This window comes from Chaetodon trifascialis, chromosome 22 (assembly GCF_039877785.1).
Source record: "Chaetodon trifascialis isolate fChaTrf1 chromosome 22, fChaTrf1.hap1, whole genome shotgun sequence".
Classification (NCBI taxonomy): domain Eukaryota; kingdom Metazoa; phylum Chordata; class Actinopteri; order Chaetodontiformes; family Chaetodontidae; genus Chaetodon; species Chaetodon trifascialis.
The window spans coordinates 7,359,623-7,382,184 of NC_092077.1; the positions used below are offsets into that span (position 1 = coordinate 7,359,623).

General features: G+C 43.4%; 4 protein-coding genes across 7 annotated transcripts in view; 2 read left to right on the top strand and 2 right to left on the bottom strand.

The window, feature by feature from the left end:
• The window catches only part of lrmp (lymphoid-restricted membrane protein), a 33,449-nt gene extending 26,346 nt beyond the window's left edge, over positions 1-7,103 (top strand). Inside the window, exons 27-39 of one of the 2 annotated variants that reach the window (XM_070991605.1) lie at positions 252-336; positions 535-586; positions 673-700; positions 989-1,129; positions 1,273-1,407; positions 1,538-1,685; positions 1,942-1,985; positions 2,120-2,188; positions 2,564-2,622; positions 2,897-2,995; positions 3,895-4,023; positions 5,615-5,769; positions 6,082-7,103. In XM_070991605.1, the coding sequence (XP_070847706.1) occupies positions 252-336; positions 535-586; positions 673-700; positions 989-1,129; positions 1,273-1,407; positions 1,538-1,685; positions 1,942-1,985; positions 2,120-2,188; positions 2,564-2,622; positions 2,897-2,995; positions 3,895-4,023; positions 5,615-5,769; positions 6,082-6,224 (1,287 nt within the window). In that variant the 3' untranslated portion in view covers positions 6,225-7,103. Of the gene's footprint in view, positions 1-251; positions 337-534; positions 587-672; positions 701-988; positions 1,130-1,272; positions 1,408-1,537; positions 1,686-1,941; positions 1,986-2,119; positions 2,189-2,563; positions 2,623-2,896; positions 2,996-3,894; positions 4,024-5,005; positions 5,033-5,614; positions 5,770-6,081 lie in introns of both variants that reach the window. The other variant, XM_070991606.1, reaches the window with a different exon arrangement.
• dnai7 (dynein axonemal intermediate chain 7) lies at positions 6,961-12,075 on the bottom strand. Its single transcript, XM_070991616.1, has 15 exons — positions 11,912-12,075; positions 11,661-11,749; positions 11,373-11,477; positions 10,970-11,107; positions 10,626-10,760; positions 10,332-10,435; positions 9,870-10,028; positions 9,607-9,763; positions 9,440-9,524; positions 9,129-9,292; positions 8,874-9,033; positions 8,537-8,751; positions 8,283-8,441; positions 7,929-8,042; positions 6,961-7,418 (listed from the first exon to the last, which is right to left on the bottom strand). Exons 6-15 carry the CDS (start codon positions 10,397-10,399, stop codon positions 7,143-7,145), a joined length of 1,557 nt encoding a protein of 518 aa, XP_070847717.1. The 5' UTR covers positions 10,400-10,435; positions 10,626-10,760; positions 10,970-11,107; positions 11,373-11,477; positions 11,661-11,749; positions 11,912-12,075; the 3' UTR covers positions 6,961-7,142.
• A 592-nt stretch (positions 12,076-12,667) lies between these two features.
• Positions 12,668-13,916, top strand: lyrm5a (LYR motif containing 5a). Of its 3 annotated transcripts, none has more exons than XM_070992058.1 (3): positions 12,668-12,791; positions 12,984-13,094; positions 13,192-13,916. In XM_070992058.1, the coding sequence occupies exons 2-3, from the start codon at positions 13,050-13,052 to the stop codon at positions 13,402-13,404; spliced, it is 258 nt and encodes an 85-aa protein (XP_070848159.1). In that variant the 5' UTR covers positions 12,668-12,791; positions 12,984-13,049; the 3' UTR covers positions 13,405-13,916. The 3 variants fall into 3 exon arrangements, with proteins under 3 accessions (XP_070848159.1, XP_070848160.1, XP_070848162.1); XM_070992059.1 differs by having other exon boundaries at positions 13,023-13,094; XM_070992061.1 differs by having other exon boundaries at positions 13,026-13,094.
• A 2,553-nt stretch (positions 13,917-16,469) lies between these two features.
• Positions 16,470-21,561, bottom strand: slc5a8 (solute carrier family 5 member 8). The gene is made up of 17 exons (XM_070991617.1): positions 21,328-21,561; positions 20,912-21,031; positions 20,074-20,139; positions 19,905-19,956; positions 19,723-19,790; positions 19,546-19,584; positions 19,139-19,254; positions 18,894-19,034; positions 18,585-18,714; positions 18,343-18,431; positions 17,998-18,107; positions 17,857-17,924; positions 17,637-17,723; positions 17,127-17,344; positions 16,870-16,973; positions 16,682-16,770; positions 16,470-16,589 (listed from the first exon to the last, which is right to left on the bottom strand). Exons 1-17 carry the CDS (start codon positions 21,559-21,561, stop codon positions 16,470-16,472), a joined length of 1,851 nt encoding a protein of 616 aa, XP_070847718.1.
• Between the last annotated feature and the right edge of the window lie 1,001 nt (positions 21,562-22,562).

Sequence of the window (22,562 nt, forward strand, 5' to 3'; positions counted from 1 at the left end):
TAGTTTCATTTTAGCTCCACTCAGGATCAGATCATTGAGAATCAAGAGCCTGCTACACTGCCAGCCACCTCCAATGTTCACATTTGTTATGTAAAGACTATCGAAGGCGAGGGAGGGAGCAGTGAGGGAGCGAGGGAGGGAGCAGTATGGATGTTGAGGGCAATGCGAGCATGGAGGGATCAGAGTTGAAAGGTGAGCAGGAGGGGTTGAAGGAGCAGAGAGCGGCAGTAATGTTTGTCCGGGTCCTGCAGGAGCTGTCACACAGCATTGAGGCCATCGAGGAGCACAAGGATCAGGAGGACCAAAGTGAGACCAGCATGGCCACTGAGAAGGAATGTATGTGTAATAATATTCATTCTACACTGTTATATACTTGATAATATGTAGAATATTTACCACCTGTCCTTTGATCCCGAATTGAATTCTGTTTTGAGTGCTTCTACATTTAGTCTTTGAAAATCGAAATGTGGATTGCGTAATTTGATCAGGTATTTGTCATGTCATGATACACCCACTTATCATTTCCTTGTCCAGCTGAGACGTCAGTGATCTCTGACAGCAGTGACACCTTCAAAGACAGGAACAGGTAAGACATCAGTTCATCACAGTAACACAACCTGACATGTAATCATAGATGTGTAAATGTCCTAATTGTTGTCTCTTCACCTGCAGCCTGTCTCCTAGTGACAAGGAGATTGAGGTATGTATGTTATTAGCATTCTATGATTAGTAATGCAAGCAAAAGGTGTGCTAAGGACAGTTTTTGGATTGCTTGTCAGTAAGTTTATACAACTCTGAAACTCACAGAAAACACATAAAAAGTGAACACTTTGTTAATGCAAACTGAGGAAATTATCTTGAAATCTGAGAGTTTTTTTACAGGGAAGTGCAGAGCTTTTGTAATTTATCTGGTGTATCTTATCTGCTAGCACAGTAATGGTGTCTTTGAGGAAAAAAAAAGAATCAAGTGACCCTTTATTGTTTTTAGACGGAGTTCCAGCGGCTAGCGTTGGGCTTCAAGTGTGACATGTTCACCCTGGAGAAGAGACTCCGGCTGGAGGAGAGGTCACGTGACCTGGCTGAGGAGAACGTCCGCAGGGAGGTGTCCAGCTGCCAGGGCTTACTGCAGGTCAGTCGGCTCACACTGTGTGTGTCACTGTCCAGCCTTGTTTTCAGTTTTTGATGATTACACGCTGAATATTTGTAGTGCTTTTTTTTTTTTTTTTTTATAATAGAATTTGTTTTTTCCTCTCTTCTGTGCTCCCCTCCCAGGCTCTGATTCCCCTGTGTGAGGATGATAACCAGTCCATGGAGATCATCCAAAGGCTCCAGAAGAACCTGGATATCCTCATCCAGTCCATGACCAGGGTGTCCAGTCGCTCTGAGATGTTAGGAGCTATTCACCAGGTGGGATAATGTGTGTTTATGTTAGCATTTGAGTTCAGTTGTATTCCTGCGCAAACAAACCAAATCATACTGTCTTATGACTTTGATCCTGATGACATAATGGAGCCTTGTGTGTGTGTGTGAATGTCAGGAGAGTCGCATCGGTAAGGCTGTGGAGGTGATGATCCAGCATGTGGAGAACCTGAAGAGGATGTACACCAAGGAGCATGCGGAGCTGCTGGAGCTGAGAGAAACGCTCATGCAGAACGAGAGGTCGTTTGGATCACATACCGAGAGAGGCATGTAGACACACACGCGTTACACACATCATGGTGCAATTCATTTATAGATTGATGTTATCAGTTATATACTATTTTGTTTAAAATGAAAACCTGATATATATTAGTGGCAAACCTCCATAGAATGCTGGTTTAATATAGTGACAAACCCATCTACCTGTGCTGTATGCATGCGTGTGTATAAACAATGTGTACAATGTGTGATTGCACACACAAACCACATATATACAAGGTAACTAAACTCTTCTCTTTCTAGATGACTTCCGCAGCAAGAAGCAGCCGACGTCACAGTACTACAAGGTCAGCTGCAGCTAGGTTACACATGATCTCATCATTCTGCCTCACTTTGGACAGATGTTGGCTTGACGTGTTCATGATATTCTTGTGTGTCCATGAGGTAATTTATTTTATTTCTCATTTCTTTAACCCGACAGTCGTCAGCCCGGCGGGTCAGCATAGCAGCGATCCCTCGCTCTGGTGGAGGCAACATGCACTTTGACATGGTGAGATGGCACAGTCAATGAGTGGACATTTTGCACACAATACAGTTGATATCCACCTTTTAAACTGTAAATAAAAATTGTCTTGATGTTACCGTTTCTATTTTCTATCAGTGCCAGCTGCATGCGTTGCAGGTCAAGGCATGTAAATTATGAGATTAAACTACTAAATTGAAGTCTCATACCTAAAGACTGAGCCTAAATGTATGTAAGATGTAGGTTTTAGTGCTGTTCGGACTGCACTGGAGAGTTATGCATCCAGACGAGCAGAGGTTTCAGTCAGAGCTGAGTATGATGGGGAATAGATCCCGGTTTGAAATGTTTGTTATGCTTGAGTTTGTTCATGACTTACGACTCGAGTTGATCTTCTCACCACAGTCCAAAACACAAGACGGCTCAGAAGCTGAAACGGAGAGACTGACCAGGCGATCCCCATGGTAGGTGTATCTATGTGTTAATGTGTGTGTGTTAAGTTTGCCTGGATTGTAACATGACGTATGAAGTTCAACAAGATTTAGTCTGTAGGTGGCGGAGAGAGTGTGCCTGAATTAAAACAGGACAGTTTACATTACCTTAACACAGTAGCACCGTCTCTGTGTGGGAAGCTATCGGCTGTGGCTGACTTCCTCAAGCCACAGAAGCTCGCTGTACCATGACATGAGGGTTATTGCTGTTGTTGTTATGCTCCTATGTGATAATGGTGGTTTCCAGGAATGTGGCAGGGAAGAGCACGGCGCGCCCCCCACTAAAACGCTTTGTTAGCTCTGCGGCCTGGGTTGACACTGAAGAGCCCTCTGTCATGATGAAGGGGTAAGACACGCCAATACGAAGGGCACCACGCTGGCAGCGTCGCACAAGTCCTTTCACGTTGGACCCAGATGCATAAAGACGGCTGCTGTCTGGTGTGGTCCAGCATACTTGGACTTCCTGAGTTCCTGATATGCTTCAGTTGTGTTTTATGTATTTTCATTTTTTGTTTTTTTTTTTTGTTTTGAGAATGAAGGAGGAAAAATCCCATTTTCAAAAATGTCCATGTACATGTGTGGACTACACATTTAAACTGCTGGAGCAAACTCAAAACAGCATGTTATCCTTTCAGATCAGGAAAAATCAGTGACGCTGATCTCAAGCCACACAGTGGCCATCTTTGATGCATCTGGGCCCTCCTCGCATGGGGAAGTGTTTTTGAGGAGCCAGCATCCTTTTTGTGACATTTTGCAAATCTAGCACGTTTGCCTTTCATGTTTTTGTAAAATGTTAAGTACGAGTGTGGACTTTTTTTTAATATATGCATCATATGGCTTTCAAATGTTTGGACGACGAGAGGAGAATTTGCTCTATTTGACCCACTAAATCAACGTTGAAGCTAAGATGATACGAGTGAACCACTTTTAATGTTCTCCAAATATCTGAAAGATTGCGATATTGCTTTGTGGGTTCATTATATAATACTGGAGCATGTCATTGCTGAGCACTGTTACATTGCAGAAAGTGATTTCAAACATGTTTTTGTCATGGATCTCTAAAAAAAATGTATGTATTTGTGTGCAGCAGGTGACTGTTAATCAATATTTGCTGGCTGCATATGCATGAAATGTGCATGTGTGCATGTGCACATGCAGAATGGGTGTGGTTATGCAGCCATGCTTGTATTTGAATGTGCAACTGAACAGTGTGTTTGTGAATGCCTGACCCACGCGTGCCAACAGGACGGCCTACGACAACACCGACTGCCAGTCGGAGGACGAGCAGAAGGAGGAGCCGGTGGCAGAGAGGAGGAGGTCCAGTCTCAGTGAGCTGGGCAACAAACTCACCTCCCTCATTCTGCCCCTCAAGACGTTAGTCCAACCAAATACCCACCACTAGCCTACTGCAGCACCACTTTTTGCCAGCAAAGCTAAAAGGCTAGCTGAGTAGTGGAAGAGTTCATCATTTAGCTTTACTGAGGTTCCAGTCGCTGCAAACATCAGAGGTCATGTTACACATTTCTATTTTAGCTCTATCTTAGGTTTAACAGTCGTTTCTGCGGTGTTTTTGCACTGCACTTCAGAGGTCACACAGCCACCAGTGTGTCCAGTATTATGACATCTTGACATCAGGTACACATTTGAATTCCGTCAAAGTTAATCTCTGTAGGTGGCGTCCCGTAACCTTTCAGCCATCGTGGCGATCACTGCTCAGTCCCTGTAATGTTTATTTAGAACAACATTACTGTTGTGTTTGCTGTCAAAGAGTGTGTCATGAGCTACATATATACTTATTTTTTATTTTTCTGCTTGTAATAGCAAACAGGAAATCATACATTCTGAATTATTTAGGATGAGAAGATCACTTATGTGCTATTATTGGTGTTCTTCAAACGGTTGGATTATATGGAACCTCCTAAGTGATGAAACTCTTTCATTATATGGGTCTGTGCTGGACTAGCTTCTTCTTTGCTCCAAGGGCTCAGCAGCTTTTAATCATATTAATTATGTTTTACTGTAAAGGCCAGAACTGAACCATTCCCTTCAGCTGTCAGCTTGAGATCGGTGTAGACAGTTTGGCAAGTGATCTTTGACGCTTCATGGTTTGTGTTTCATGCATGGATCTCAAGTTCTGGTTTCCATTGTGCAGCTAACAAAGCATCTAACTGATAATTCATCTCTACCGGGCTCAGTCTTCTGTCTTTTACTAACATGTTCGGCCACCTTAACAATTGTATGTGCAAACTACTAAACTTTTCTTCATTTTTGTGGGGCAACTGTGTGTTTTGTGCAAGCAGATCATTGTGTTATTCTGAACTGTCCTTTCCTCTTTTCCTCCCTCCACATTGCTCAGGAGTCAGGATGAGCTGTTTGTAATGCTGTAAGTGTGTAGGGAGAAGAGTCCAAAGTGCTTCTGGATTCTACCCCTGTCCCAAAAAAAACAATAAATGCATGCAAAAAGCCTGTATTTCTCATGTGGAGGTGCTATCAAAGGCCACTTAAAACCTTGGACTGACTGTAAAGAGATTTGAAGTAGCACTCCTACTGCTGACAGAGTCCATGCCTAAATTGTCCGCTGCCTTTGCTTAACCAGTCAATGCTCAAATCCATCTCCATGCCAAACACTGTCATCTGTGCTGCTGTCAGCTTTGTCATGATGCTGATGAAGATCATGTGAGTGGTCTTGCATCTTTGACAATGAGACAGGTGGTAGAATGCTTTTCATTGAAGCCAATTTAAGATTGCACCAAGCTGCAGCTAATTCATTGCATCCATTGCATTAGTTACCACAAATGACCCACAGTTTTTACTAAGAAGTGTTTGCGGAAGACTTATGTTCTTCCCTGTGTGTCATTTTTGGTAACTCATTCAATCTCTCGCTTCATCTTGGACCATTTTTGTTCCTCACACGTCATATTCTATCTGTCCTGCGGTGACATTTCATTCTTTTTTCCACCTCTAGTCCAAGCCCTTCCTCCAGCCCTATGTCTACAGACCCAGGAATGGCGCAGTCTCTGTCCCACAGCCTGACCTCTTCCCGGGCAGCCGCAGCAGCAGCAGTAGCCAGAGGTGGCAGGGGGCTCTGGCTTTGGTTGGCGATGGTGGTGGTGCTAGCAGGTACGCTGAGTTTGTCTGTAGTGCTGATTTTAAAATAATTGGCATCAGTGTTATAGATGATAAAGTTACTTTTGTACTTGGAACAAGAGAAATAAGTGACCCACTCTATAGAATGTTTCCATGTGCAATACAGGAGTTCACTCTTTTAAAGGTTTGAGTTTGCTCTGTGTTTCGGTAAACAAATTCAAAATCATAGGCTTTAAAACCATTTGTAAATCTCAGCCTGTGTTCCACATGTTCCGACCATGATGACAGAGCAGCTGTCTATGGACATTCTCCCAACGCTGGTCAATATCCATGCTTCCTCTGCAGGTCTCTTGGCACTGCTGGCCAGCCTGGTGATGCAGCCAGTGGTAGATGCAGCCCCTGTGGCGACCGGGGACTCCTGGATGACCATCCAGCAGCTGCTGTGGCCCTACGCAGGGCTCAGGTACAACGGGCAGCCACCTGTCTAGACCCCGAGATCCAGGGTGGATGATGTCACTGCCCATCGGCTCTCTGCAGACATGATCCGTGCATCTGTGTGTACAGTGTACCACTCCTGAACAGAGGCTGTTGGGATGTTTACTGGTGCCTGAAGATTCCGAAAACAAGACTTGCATTGTCAACACAGGCCAGGCCTCAGGGGATAGCTAACCCTATGGAGGATTTTATGCATCACATCACGTTTGCTAAATTAGTTTGTCTGTGTGTGAGTGTGTGTGTGTCTGTGTTTTAAGAGCAGAAGCAGCTACAAGTGGGCTGCTCAACATCCTTCACACCTTATGATGCAGTTTTCCACAAAGTGCTGCTGGCAAGTGTCTGCTTGGACTCCAACACATCCGTCAAATCAGGCTTGATCAACGATGACCAATCATGTCACAGGTTCATCAGAATGACAGCACTGATCCACCAATGGGAATGCAATGGGCGGCTGTGAAGTTTTTCATAGACAGACATCATGGACGATGGCTCCGATTGTGCCACATGGCTTTTTAAACACATTTCATGCACTTGAGGAAATGGGGCACCGCCAGCCTTTTTCCTCATGGGTCGTAGAGGACATTTTATAATTAAGTCTATAAACACTGGTAATAAATCTTTCATTTAAGTGTTTTAATTTTTTTGAAATCTATATTTATGAGTTTGTTAGCTTTGAGTGGGGAGATGTGAATACCTGTTTATTTTTGTTAAGTTATGACTCTGCATTGTTACAGTCTTCACACCAAAGGGTTTTTTATTTTTCTCTTCAAGTTCTTGCTGTGGTTGTCACCGTTTTCAACTTCATACACTTTTGTATGTTCCAAAGAAGATGCGTGAAACTTTGCACAAATAAAGTAGCCAATTCTACAATAGACGATGTGTTCTTACATGCATCCAAATGCATTGCCAAGTCATGAATACATCAGGGGTCTGGTGGCACAGAGCAGGTTTTGTACAGTATCAACAAACAGATAATTGGACTCTCTGGTCCTGGCTATGCCATCAGGGTTCATGTTGTCCTGCAGCATGTGGATGAAGGTGGAGTGAAACTCACTGCTGGGACAGTGGTCTGGAGAGAAAGCCTCACTCTTCTCTGTGATTTTCAGTTTGTGACTCCTCTGAGCCCCCAGCAGGTAGAGACTCCACGAGTCCTGGGGCACAGGGGCGGGGCCTTGGTGCTCACACACCTGGCAGAGGAGAGGAAAGAAGTGATGTTCTGAATATGGTGTTAGATCTGGTCTGCCCACTTTACCATGGCTTCATTATCTTTGAAGACAGAACCAAGTGCTGTTTGAGAGAGAAAGCACATTTTTGCACACTGTGGCATGACGACTTCCCTCTTCCTCATTATGAAAAGATTATACAGTCTCTCTCTGCTCTGCTTTTCCCGTTGATGTGTAAATGTCAAATCTGCTTGTGTTAGGGGCATCCAGGTGGCACAGTAAACCTCTGGCTGTGCTGCAGCCCTTCTCGCTACATTGACGCCACCATTTGTGACCGTGCCAGAGTGAAAGTGGTTTGGGTGAACCTCTGCATGTGGCCGGTGGCTCCATGTGCACAGGAGGAGACACATGACAGTGGACATCCTCCTCAGGCCAACACGGGAGGGGTGTGGGGAATAGGCCGTTCCACTTTTGGAGAAACAAGTGGTGCAATGCTGAATTAAATGAGCTGCATCTGTGTGTGAGTGAGAATACCTGCATGACCAGATGCTCAGCGCCACATTTGGCGTTCCACTTGCTCCACGAGAAAGCGCAAGCAGAGGCGAAGAGGGCCATCTGCTCGTAGGCAGCATGTTCTGTGAGTGGGTCCTGAAGAGGAGACAAACCACACAGCACATTTATTTTAACACTATGGGAAATGTTGGACTGCAATCTAGTGATATGCAAAGTGTTGGCAGTAGAGGTAAATCTAATCAGCTTTACATCAGTAGGTTTCTTACAAATGAGTAATGTCAGACACTCAACACAGAATGGAAATAAAGCGAAACATAGCTCCAGTCTGGTATCTTGTTCTCCTATTTTGAAAGCCAACAAGTAATAGATGCAGACCTTGCCACAGGTGCTGATGTATTTGTCCGTGTATTCATTCACAAAGATGTTGATCCCAGCGTTCAGCATGGCTCTCTGCAGGGCAGGGCCACTCATCCACTTCCCTATGAGGTGTGACAGACCTCTCTCTTGCTCTGACTGCAACATACACTGATTACCCTGTAAGTCAAACAGGCACAAACACAAATTATAACGGTCAGGCTACATGTCCTGATTATTCTGTTACACACGCACAATACTCTGCAGTCTCTTACCTGGATCGTGACACTGAGGTTTATGAGTGCCCCGTTGACGCTGAAAAGAGCTGAGTCTTGGCCCAGTGGCCTGAGCTCCCAGCTCCGGAGGGGAAGGTTGGCGTAAGTTTCCTGCATCAGTACAAAGGCCTGGAAGGAGTCCGTCTTGAAGGAGATCTTGGCCTCCTCCTCCTCATAAGAGATGTCAGTGATACCGTCCATCCTCCACTGCTTCCCTGGATGGAAAAACAAGTTCAGTGTCCATGACTTTTTGGTGTCCCTTCCAAATGAGTCTACGTTTTTAGGCCTTTCCATGCTGGAGAAAGTATTACGTGGCATGTGTTGCTGTTTGCCTTACCTGCAGCATCCCAGCGAGCCACTTGGGGAGTTTCCAAGAAGACAACAGAGTCGGGCAGTGTCACAGACACGCCAACGGGAGGGCAGGTGAGCCCTTCGTTGTCATCTAAGTTAGATTTCTCCATAGAGTAGGAGAAAACCTGCAGCCCATTGTCCAACAGCTGGAGACACATGGATGTGGAGGGTGTTGTGTGAGGTCATCTTTAGCTGCTGGGTCTGGTGTAAACATAGAACACTGAAAACCTTTTCAGTTTACCTGTCTAATTTCCCAGCCATTGACGTGATGGGCTTGTGGTGGGAGGTGAAACACATCATAGTAAAGGACCCCACCCAGAGGTGTGTACTGCATTAAATCCACCACCTGGGCACCGTGATCCACCACTGTCAGCTGCACAGAGGGGGGAGTCAAGTCCCCCTTGGCTGAAGAGAGAAAAAAATTAAGATCAAGCTGTTTTTATTCTGCTGTCCTCTCAACATTTTGAGTGACATCAGGTTTAAATCCTGTGTGGATTGCTGTCTTTCTGTTTTCATTTGGAGTGTCAGGAAGTGTCAGTCTGGGCATCTTACCACCAAGTGCCTCCATCTGTGTCTGTATGTGGCTGCCTTGTCCCTCTGCAGGCTGGATACTATTTGACTGTAGACTGGCTGTGCTCTGTGGGATGCATACACGATAAGAACAAAAACATCACATTGAATGAAGTAACCCAGACCAGGAAGTCTTTCTTTCATCTTACCTTCTGCCCTTCAAACCCCTGAATGGACTGCACCTCCTCGTCCACTCCCTGCTGCTGCGTCTCATCGTCCTCCTTCACTCCATCCCCCTCTCCTTCTGTCTCCACCTGCTCAGGTACATCTTTGTCTACTGGAACCCCCTCACTGCCTGCAAGAGACCTGGGACCAAACAGATGAGGAAAGACAAGAACACAGAGCAAAGAGGACATGATTAGTATTATCAGCAGCATTACAACTGTAAAAGTATTCACTATCAGATAAGTACCTGTGACTGGGAGTGTGTATTCTCAGGTGAGCCATCCTGGCTAGCAGGGACAGGTGGTCATAACGTGTGTGGAGGATCCGTACAGCGATATCGCTCACAGCCAGATTTTTGGGAAGCTCAAAGCCCAGGCCCACCTCTTCAAAGTTTAAACCTTTAAACCTGAATGGACCAGTTAGAAAAAGAGAGAGACCTATGAGGGTCATCTGGCACAAGAGTTTAACATGTAAGGAAACAAAAATTATAGATGCACTTGTTCTAAGTTTCTTATGGAACATTTGAAGATCCAGTGCAAAGTGTTGCTGCCTGTGCTCTTCATTTACAATCCAATTCTTATACTCTGTTATTGCTTTTGATACTTCTTTTCAAATGTAATGTATAAATGAAATAGAAACTATTGGATCCCCTATCCATTAGAAATCACTCTTTCTTTTCAATCCATTTGTGGCACTTTCTTCCACAAACCTTGGATTCTTCTTGAAGTTGGCCCAGAGGCACAGTGTGATGTTGTCATCTTTGACCACAGTCTGCATGTTGCCTGTCTCAATGTCAATGTGCTCCCTGGCCCTCTATAAACAAGGAGACATGGAACACAAAACAGGGATAGCTCCAAAAAGCCATCACACACAATGTCATGGATGTGGCAAAACCCTAAAAAGCAACCAGTGCACACAAAAACACATCATTTCTATCATATAGCACGTTTCATACAGTTACAAAGAGCTCCAACGTGTGTGAGCACCACTAGGAGTCTTTTACCTTGAGGATCTCCTCAGTGGTGAGGTCGTGTTTCGAGTGAATTAGCTCCTGCAGATGTGTGACACCCTCCTGGTACTTCTGGCCTTCCTGTGGATGTGTAACATCTCTGAGCAGAACCTCCAGCTCCTCAATCAGCTATAAGGAACAACATTTACTTTGTCAAAGAGTTTGTCATACTAGAATACAACAAATGATATATATTTTTTAATTAATCCATTTTCCCTTGGGAAGTTGTAACTAGGAGATATTTGGTGTCTGTATCTGATAACTTTGCTAACTGATCATTTAAACCCATTTACTCTTCAAGGGCATGACACATACGCATCTACACATTAAATACACACCTGCAGAGCGAGGTTGCATTGCTTGAGCACGAGTGTGATGTTGACCTCCGGGTCATCTCTCCATAAGCTGATATATGTGTTAATCTCCTGCTGGACTGCTGAGTCAGGGGTACCATCACAACGCAGGTATCTCTCCCACTGGACACAAACACACACAGATGTCAGCCAGAGGAAATGAGAAAAAAGATTAGAATGCCTGATCAAACATTTTATTGCGGTGAGTTGAACTTTTTTGTATTGAGCATAATATTTTGTTTTCTAGTTATTCAGTCTGGACTGACATAGTCCCATGTTGGTGTCTGATTGAGTATGGATCAAAAAAGTACTGCATTCTAATCATTTTGTGAAAACCTTGGTCATTATACATTCATCAGACATCCTTTACGTAGACAGGAACGCACACCTTCTCTGTCTCCACAGCATCTCTTTTCCATTTGGTTACTGCAGCATGATTCTCCTCCAGTAGGTGGCGAAGTTCGTTCAGTTCACCTTCTCTGCGCTCTCGGTCCTGCCAGCAGAGGACACCCATGAATGCTGCAGAGCGGTGTGAACATCCTCAGGACAGCAGTGAATATCTACTGTGTATTCTTTACATAAAGAATTTATCCTCCTCTGGAAAAAGAGCCAGCGAATGCAAACTCCACAGCTCAATTGATCTCACAGTTATTGAACATGCATTGGAACACCTTACCTTTAGCTCGAGCCTTTCTAGCTCCTTCTCTTTTCTCTCTCTTTCCAGTCTTTCCTGCTCATCTTTCTCTGCTTGCAGCTGTGCTTCCTCTACAAAGCAAAAGCACACATGATGAATCCTCAACACACATCCTAAACCTGCGGGAATCTCTTTTATTCTTAGGCATCCATCAGTTTCCTGCAGAGTTTAATGCCAACAATATACCTATTTTTGTCCTAGTTTGGATTAGTAGTGACAGATATATGGGTTACCTTCCTCTCGCAGCCTCCTCTCCTCCTCCTCTTGTTGCAGCTTCTCCTTCTGAGCCTTGCTCACCTTACGTCCCTTTTTGGATGACTTGAAACCAGTAAAACATTAGAGTTCAGTGTGTCACAGGGGGAGCTGTACATGTGAAACTGAAACAGGTGACATTACTGTGGAGAAGGGTGGGTGGCATGGTGTTCCTGCCTGGCTACATATATCTTCAGCTACATACCTATGATAATTAAATTAATGCTGACTGACTTGCTCATACCTTTCCTTTCTTGGGTGGCTATCATTCACAGGGGAAAACAGAGAGAGAGAGAGAGAGAGAGAGAGAGAGAGAGAGAGAGAGAGAGAGAGAGAGAGAGAGAGAGAGAGAGAGAGAATTAAAGAAAAAGGTTTAAAACACGACTACAAGGCACAAGATAAGAAACTGGTGGGAAAATTAAGAAAAGAAAGCGCATTAAATATAAGGATTCTTCCTGCTAACCTGATAGCTATGCAGTTTAGCTAATTGCGTTTAAAATCTACTAATATCTTATGACTTTAGCCTCTCTCTGTTTTGTAACAATGAACTGACGTTAGTGTTAAACCTGCGGTTTTAGCCATTTCAATATGACAAAGTTTAAGGTGAAACAGGGGCTGTTTATTCGAAAAATATAGTAAAAACTCACCATGTTGAAATTAACCCACGCTACAGCGTCCAGGTTACCATAGAAACGCCGACGCATGCGTAGTTATCTGTTTTCGTTTGCAACATTACGAAACGACATACGGCAGTGTGTACAGCTGGCCTGTCCAGCGTTTAGTTAAAGGAAGGGCAAAGCAAAGGAGACGTTTCTTCGTGATTGTACCATTTGAGACAATCCACTTCACAAAACAACCCGTGTAAATATGAATCCATAGTTTAATATACTTGTTCGTAGAGTCTGTGATGAATGCTAACAAACATGCTAGCTATTCAGCTGCAGCCAGCTAACTGCTGCCACAGTGGACTGATAAGACGTCGCAATTCGTCTATCTTTAGGGCTGTTCCAGTTGTTTGAATGTTTCACTCTGCTGGTGTTATTGTCATTTTAGTCAACGAACAATTGTACTGTCATATTCTTCACGTGTCAGCAGTGTGAAAGGCACCTGGTCTCTGCCATGGCCAACCCTTTAAGGGGTGAGGTTATCAGGCTCTACAAAACCGTAAGTGAGTCGGTCATTGACACACACACTGATACACACACGGCCCGGTTGTGTCCTGTGCTACAAATGCTTTTCTTTGTTTTCCACCCTCTAAAAGCTGCTGTATCTTGGCCGTGAGTACCCCCAGGGAGCAGGTTACTTCAGAGAGCGCCTGAAGTCAGCTTTCATGAAGAACAGAGACGTGACAGACCCCGATCAGATCAAGAAGCTTTTGGCTCGCGGTGACTTTGTCATCAAGGAACTGGAGGCTCTTTATTTCCTCAGGAAATATCGAGCCATGAAGAAGAGGTATTATGAACCAGAAAAATAATTACAAACACCATGTTACCCATCTGAAATGTAAGGGAAGTACAATCTGTGTAAATATTTAATTTTCATATTGTGCAGCAGCGCTACTAATCATTACTCTGCAGAGATGACAAACACATCAGCTGCCCTCATATAAAGAATAAACTTGCCTCTCAGGGGAAATGGAAGATCCATCTGTACCAAGTGCCAAGAAGTTGTAATATATGTTAATATCATAGGCTAATCAACATGTCCTCAGTCAAGATTATGTAATCTACTGTCCATTTAGAAATGGGTGCCCACATCATGGTTGTAATTAGTGAAAAATGACAGAGGTCTGCAGAGGCCTCAGGATCAGGCAGACTGAATCATATTGTCAAATGTATTTCAGTGTATATATTTGTAAATACACAGTCACATTTCTTGATGAGTGAATGTACGTGACTGTGTATCAATGCACTATTCAATGGCTTTTGAAACTGATGTCCCACATTGTAATAAACATGAAATCACAGCAGTGTTCTTCAACAATTATACTGGTTTACTGTCATTTTTTGTTTTTAAGATTGCACCATAAAAAAATAGAAATATGTTTGTTATTTTGTACCAAGACCTGACAAACAGAAGAAGTTGAATGTCAATGGTGCTGTATATCATAAAGATTTCAAAGTGTATGTACCAAAAATGATTGTGTGAATCAGAGTTTTACAATCCTTTGTGTCAACTTGTCACAAGATTTTATTACAAATAATCTTTGAGCTGTTTTCAAGACTAAAGGAAGGAAGAATTATTGACATTCTATCACAAAACAATTTCATTTTTTTTACTATGTCAAACATGAAGAAAAAAAAGTAGAAATCCCCCATAATTCCTCAAGTGGACCTCAAGCACATCAACCAGTCAGGCCTTCAGGCTGTGGGATATATTTTAGCATGCATTTGTAAATACTCCTTCAAATATCTTTGGAAATGAAACACACATGTATATTTTTAAAGCAGTGATATCCTGGTTTGTAATAACTTTCACTTCTTGTATTAGAAGATTAATATTATTCATCCTTTGTATTAAGAACATATTGCAAATAGGAATATTGAATCTAGACATTTTACGACAAACATGCTATTGTTCAGTCCATCTAAGTGCAACAGAAAGCAGGATTTGTGCTGTTTTCTCTCCTCTCTATCAGGTCAAGCTTTTCTGCTCTTCTGTCGACCTGAAGAGGGATGGATAAAAGCAGAAATCAGCAGCTGTTAACAGTCAGTAGCTTTTCTCGTTGTCATCCTGCTGCAGCACTTACTCTGTCTTTAAATAAGGTGAATGGGTGATTGGAAGTCTTCTCTCATTAATGTGAGCCTTGATTCCACCCTGGTCCTCCAGCCTCCTGAAATGTACAAAACAGGGTCATTACAAAACAGTAAGACACTCAGCTTTCAGTGGTTTCAATATCAAATGTAATTGAGCAGAGCCAATTAGCTGTTACAGTTCCAGTGAGACTGAAGTTGAGATAGTGAAGGGGAGTACCAGTTATCTTCCAGCATTTTCATTTTCATTTGTTTCAGTCCTCATCACAGCCATTATTCCACTCCAGAAGACAAAAATGGTGACCTTTGGTGACCGCACCTACCAAGGTTTAGATCCTGATTTTGGATCTGACTACACCAGGTTGTTACACCTAAGCTGTTTTATATGGATTATACTATGTAATGGATGCTTTATTCCAAAATATGCTTGTGATTTGTGGCTAATAATGAATGACTTTTCCTATTTCCTCCATTGCTGGTGATACTTTTTTCTTGTGCTTGGTTATGCTGCTGTCTAAGAAACGCTGCTGTACAGTTTATTCATTGTAAGTGACACAAGCCATAACAACACCTCCTTACGTATTTTTTTTTCCATACAGAAGCTTACCTGGAGCACCGCCTTCAGTCCACCCTGTAACAATGTTGACCACAGATGGATGGCACAGTAAGATTTCCATTCAAACCCAGGTAACCAAAGCAAACATCAAGCACATCAACCAGTCAGCAGTGCTCTTTGCCTGACACAGAGAGTAGAGGCGGGAACCAGGCTTCTTTTTTAATGTGTATTTTCTATTTTTCTGTGCCCACAATGCACACCGATTTATTACTGGTATTTGTATTTGCTTTCAAAGGCCAATATTGTGCGGCATAAAATTCATAATAGAATTGGGTGAGCCTGTAGGCACTTGATTATGCACCAAACTGTGCATAGCAAACCTCATTTCAGCTGCTGTTATGTTATGCTGTTAACAATAACAAGGGAATTTGCAGTGAGAACGACTGGAGGAGATGACATGGCCTGTCAGGGAAAGCTTTTTTTCCCCTCTATCTGAACTTTAATGTAAAGCACTGCATCAGCCTTACCTCAGCTGGGTTGGACAGCACTGGCAGACAGGAGACTGCAGGGCCGTCAGTCTTTGTCCCCCTGTTAGAAAGTCCCTGGAGCCTTCTTTGGCACAGGTGTAGTAGAGCCCGATGGCAGAGGACACCACCAGCATGAGAGCAAACACCACAGTCTGCTACCACAAAGGAGCCAGCTACCAGAGAATACCCTGACATATCGGAGTCAGCCCAAAGCTAAAATGCAACTATTCAGAGGGTTTTTCAAACTGATCAGTGTGCAGACGTTCCTCTATGAATAAATGGAAATCCTGGTGCATCACCCTCTGACAGGACAGTGAAATGCGTGAAAAAACACAAACCTTTATTTCGAGTGAAAACCAGAGTCCTTCCACGTCGTTCTTCCACTCCACGGTGAAGAGCAGGGAAACATTATTCGTCTCCAAAACTTCTCCAAAGTTTGTATGTGTTTGTGTTTGAGCATTCCAGATAGGTACATGAAGCGTGAAGCACACACACATTATACAGTAAATGCTGTATTTCAGTATGCCTTTGTAAACACAGGGTCAAATATTAACATTTAAAGCAGTGATATTTTCCATCGGAACAAATTACAGGTTCTGTCATTTTTTCCTGTAATTTAGCTCCTTCATTGACATTTCTTGTATTAGACAATGGAGAAAAAATGATTTAATCCCCAAGTTATGTTACAAATATTAGCTGCATTTCATGTTGGAATGCTGCTTTTTGTTAAGTCCAGCTCAACGTCACAGAAAGCAGGATTAGTGTTGTCAAACTTCTTCTCTCTGTCCCTTGTCAGGTCAAGCTTTCCTGTTCGTCCCATGACCTCGAAAGGGAAGAGCACAAAGCAGAAAGTCGGCAGCTGATATTTGTCTCATCTCATCTCATCTTTTGTTCTTTCACTGCTGCAGTGCTTACCCTGTCTCTGAAACACTTGACTAGGTGATAGAGAGTCGTGTCTTCTTTGATTAATGTAAGCCTTGATTCCATCTGCAGCTTCCAGCCTCCTGACGTGGACATTAGGAGTCAAAAAGAGGACAATCTTGAAGCACAGTAAAATCAGATTTGTCATTTGTAAATTATGCAACAGAATATATGTTATTTACCTGTTAACAAGCTGACTAGTAGCCCCACACTAATAGCTGTTATGGTCCCAATGGGACTGAAGTAAAGGTAGGACAGAGAGTACCAGTTACCTGCCAGCAGAGACCTGGAGGTGGAAGAAAATCATATATGTTCAGAAAATAGTGCCCAAGGCACACACACAAATATATTTACATTCTGTCTTATGAATGCTCTGTATAAGTGGACCCTCTATCTGTGATTTGGATAAATAAGAGTAATGGAAAGTAGTGGCACTTACGTGCTGCCAATGCTGTGCAGTGGGGCTGTGGTGATGGAGCTTGCTTCTGTTGGCGGAGCGGTGAAGGTCCAGTTGAGGCTGTCTGCAGTGGTGAAGTTACAGCCTTCAGTGGTCAGTGACAGAGGTCGGGTCAATGCAGCAGGGGGAGGGTATACCTGGGCTCCGATGCCCACCCACAGAGACACAACCAACCCTGACACGAGGCCTGTCAGAGCTCCCTAGAAGACATTTTAATCATTGAAAATACTAAAACGTTCCTTTCAGATGAGCATTTTGTTCATGGGATACAGACATTTTAAAGGGGTGGTCTGTGAGAAAGTGCAAAGATGTAGGTAAACAACAGTCAGTGTTTTTGACATTTTATAGGATGAACAAATTATTTTAGAGTCAAATTATTATTAGGAGGAAAATCCATTTGCATGATGGATTAATGTCCTTTTCAATATGACCATGGGTTACTGGAATCACAATTATAACAAAAGAACTACGGTTAATTGAGAACGGTCTTACGCTGGAGTTGGCAAATGGACAGAGGATACCCAACGTAAACAGGCCAAGCAGAGGACCTCCAATGATCCCAAATATACTGATGGCTGCCTGTAGAAAGAACACATATCACACAAGTAGCAGGGTTCATTCCTATAATAAGCTCTGAACCCCTGACGGGATCTCCTGCTAAACCCTACAAAACTAAATATAATTAACAACTACATATGTCTGTCCACTCTACCTGCAAAATCCCTGCCATGACTGAAGCCAGTCCTGCCATTCCAATACATAAAACCCCATATATGAGACCTGCAAACAACAGTGTGTTAGTGTTCAACAAACCATTCACTCAGCTGACACACTGTGAAGGCGGTCCACTCACTCAGGCCTTTTGAGGTCCAGGACAGGTGTTTCTCGGACATGTTAGTGTACGGTTTGATCAGGTCCTCCACTGTCACCGCAGCCAGTGCATTGATGCTGGAAGACACTGTGCTGGGGTTGAAATGACAACACAATCACACACAATTTAGCCAAAGAAGGATCATCGTACAAATACCCTTTTTCCTGTCAGTCCCTCTTTAGTTCTGTGTGTTAATATGCTGATCAAAGAAAATATAAAACAGACCTAATGTAACCTAGAATTATATTTTACCACACATACAATCTGCTAAAAATGGCGGTAAACAATACAAAATAGTCTGTTGAGTGAAATAACTTTAATGTTCACCTTAGAGATCCACTATATGCAGCTGCAACAAACAGTCCAGGAAGGCCAGGATAGTCTCCCAAGATGTCCATCACCAAATATGGCATCAGCTACAGAGGAGGGGTGACACTGGATTCATGTGATCGGGAGGGTGGCACAATGTTTTCATGTTTAAACTGCAGCACAATCGCATTTCCTCATGTGTACAGCTATGTGTGTGTGTTTTGTCAAGACACCGATCGCCGTAACTCTCTCCGCTGTACCTGATCGGGAGCAGAAACCAGTCCAGCGGTCCAGGGGTCACAGCTTTTATAGACGGAGAAGAGGCACATTCCTGCAAACACTGAGCACAGCAGGATGGACCACAGGCCTAGCAGGTTGATGTACAGAGATCTGGAAAAAGGAAGAAACACACACACATGAAGTAGTGAAGCACATGGACAAAAGCATATGAAAACAATGGAAAATTGTAACTGGACACATCGTTAGAAACCCACATGAATGTATGGATGCATATCAAAAAAATGAAGACTGGGAATTATACCGTATCACATAAATATGTCAGAACTCACAGTTTGGCATGAGTGATGGTCTTGCAGGAGATATATCTCTGAACCTGGGCCTGGTTGATCCCATAGATACTGACCCAGACAAATGTCCCTCCGACGGTTATGGTCCAAAAAGTGTGTCTCCTCAGAGGGTTTGTGTCAAAGCTAGTGAAACACAAAAGTCTCAGTGCTGCTCCTGTACCCCTTCTGTTGAGAGTTACTCTCCTCACACCGTTAAAAAGAACCATTCAACTCCGCCGCACACTCACTCCCAAAAGTTGAGTCTTCCTCCTTGTTGTGAGTCCGAAATGATGGGAAGGACTCCACCTTGTAAGACCACAGCCCTGATGATGACAGACAGGAAGCCTGCAAGCATGACACCGAGCTGGAGGGGAAAATGAGGATCATTATCCCAGTGGTGTTTCTAATGCCACCAGACTGTTGCACTTTATTACCCGTGGATATCACGAGCCAAAATGCAGGTGTTTTGAATGAAATGTGGTTAATATGTAATGACTTGCATTTCTTATGGAGAGCAGTGTCTTGCTGTGGTGGCCTACAGATGCTGTGTATGAAATACTGGTGGACAGTATTGTCACTAGTAGCCACATTAAGGAATGACCCATGCATAGTAATCCCTGACTTGATATGATGAATTAGTACCAGGAGTACCTGCCTGAAACACATCTGTCCACACCACCGCCTTCAGCCCGCCCTGCAACAACATGGAGCACAAACAAACAGCGCATTAAAATCCAGGAATAAAAAAAAGCACATTTTTGGGTGATGTCAGTACTTAAAGATTTTCATTTTGTGCACAGCAGAAGCCAGCTGAGCAGCTGTTGTTACGTACCATTGTGCAGTAAAAGGTACAGACCACGCCTGTGGAAATGACAGCGCCCCACAGATCCATACCAGTTACTGCAGGGGGGGGGGGGTTCAGACATACTCGAGTGAGCAAAACCAAGCAGCTTTAAGTGCCCTCATGCTGGATTGTTTTATGACTCCAACTGCTGTGGACTGAAAACAACATACCTTGGTTTAAAGCTAGAGCTGGGGCATAAATGACGATTCCAGTGTAGAGGATCTGCGACGGGCCGAGAGATATGATACAGACAGAAATGAGGCTCCGATGTCAGATTTGCTGTTTTGTCCCTCAGATGTCAAAGATCTGTCATGATGTGTTGACATGCTTCTTACTCACTGTCTGAACGATGAAGAGCACAGTTCCCAGTAGACGGGTTGCTCTGTTGAAACGGAGCTCCAGATACTTGACAAAGAACAGACAATACAGAAGGTCAGCATCAGAAATGTGACATTTACACAAAAGCAATTACTGATTTTACACCCCTTCACTTGGGATCCAAGGGTTCCTTAACCTCAACATGCTGCCAATGTCTCCTCCAATAATGTATTACAAAAATCAAAAAATGGACAAGTAATCAGAACTAAAGCAAACTTCCTCATGTGCAAAAAAAACAGTCAACAATCCAACTTACTTGGGAGGAAAATACAGCAACAGAGCTTCCGAAAGGAAATCAACTGATATTACAAATCAAGGAAGCAGAAACCTGAGGCCTCCACAGTATGAGAGCACATGCCATTATCACAATATCATACACCCACTGCTGTGCACCAACCTCCTGAACAGATTTTTAATAGTGCATACAGTCTGTGTTATGCTTTATCCTAGCCTGTAGCCCAGGCTGTAGCCCCCTGTAACCCACCTCTGCTGATGTAGAACCACCAACAAACCAATAAAGCTCGTATTTTTAACACCCCTGACTCCGCCTACCTCTGTTTCACCATACCTTTATCATCCTCAGACGAGGCCAAAGACGTGCTCTTCAGTACTTCAGGATAATTTTTAACCACTCTTACATTAACCTTTTTATTTGCACAGTAAGACGACAGCAGCCAATAACTGGGTCAGTTTCTCAAGCATTTTTCTGGCAAACAAAACATGTTTACAGATTTCATGGCTTTGTGAATAGAACAGAATAATCACGCAAGCGCTAATCTGAAATCCAAACCGCACTCACCTCATACGTGCTGGTGATGGCCAGCCTGTAAAAGACTGGGAGATATACCTCAGATGTGACCACCATCGTCATTACATAGGAAAGGCCATAGAATCCAATATTGGCCCCGTAGCGGTATACCTACAGAGAGATGATTTAAATTAGAAATGTTTTCTTCTTTGTTTTCTGATTTTGTTCTAGACAGAATATCTGATTATGTTTTCTGTACATGAATTTGATTACTTTGAAATCCATGCATTGTCTTTATACGTGCATTGGTGTGATGAACAATCCGGCACTACAGCTCATGACGTTTTATGTCCTATGCATATCTCATCTATCATTATGTCTCAGGTGTCGAGTGAAAGAGACACAAAAAGACTTTTCAGGAGAGACGGTTTTTGAATTTGAGCTTTGGGAATGTGCATCAACCTTACCTCGGCTGGGTTGGACAGCACTGTGATGGCTGACATGAAGCTGGCGGTCAGGGACAGGGAGACAGGCAGGGCCGTCAGTCTTCGTCCCCCCATTAGGAAATCCCCCGAGCTCCGCTGGCCTCTGTCCGCCCAGGCGTAGTAGACCCCAACTGCGGCGGACATCACGAGCATGACAGCAAACACCACATAGTCTGCCACTGCGAAGGAGCCGGAAACCAGAGAGTCCCCTGACATTTTGGTGGAAGTCAGATCAAAACTAGAAATCCAACTTTTCAGGAACTTATTCAGACTCTTCTGTGTGTTTTGCACTCAAAGAGGAAAAACAAATGGTCCTCTATGAACGAACAAATGTCTTCTTACATCACCCTCTCCCTCAAAACTGAGCTGAGAGCAGGACCACAGACCGAAACCTTTTATGTGTGTGTGTGTGTGTGTGTGTGTGTGTGTGTGTGTGTGTGTGAGAGCATTCCAGGCAGGTACATGTGAAGTCAGCAGGCGAGGAGAGTGATTGTTCACTTGACCGCAAGATAAAGGCTGTCATCAGTCCAGACGCCAGACGTTCACACACACACACACACACACACACACACACACACACACACACACACACACACACACACGCACATGCACACACCAAATACTACTGTTGGAGCCATAATATAATTTTTTTTTTGTTGAAAATCATATCTGTGTATATGCTGTTTTTGTGTTTAACCAGTGGGTGGGCACCGTAAAAGGCATATAGGTAAGTCCCAGGTGATGAGCAAGGTGTGTGAAGAGGAGGGCAAACAGTTTTTCAACTGTGTCAGCGTGACTAGGTGAGGTGGCTTTTCCTTGTTGTGAATGAAAATAAATAGGTCACTGAACTAAAAGACACCAGATTGGACATTGGTTATTTATGGTTGCCCAGAACAACTACACTCCAAAAATACAGTACTAACTGTATTTTAGTAAACATACTGAATATATTCCATACAGTATGTTCTATCTTTTAGCTTGCATATATTGCATATATAAGGCCTATGTGTGTGGATGATTTACAGTATATGATAAAATAAGTTATAGATCTAATTTATTGTTTGATTAAAGTGTTGCAAGTTGTTTGCCAATGGCCTACAAGCACTCCCATGCCAATTTCCTCCATATTTGTGATATCAGCTGTAACTGTAACCACAGTTTAAATATTTTATGAAGCCCTCTTAACAATTCGTATCTTTCAAGTGTACAGTATCTTT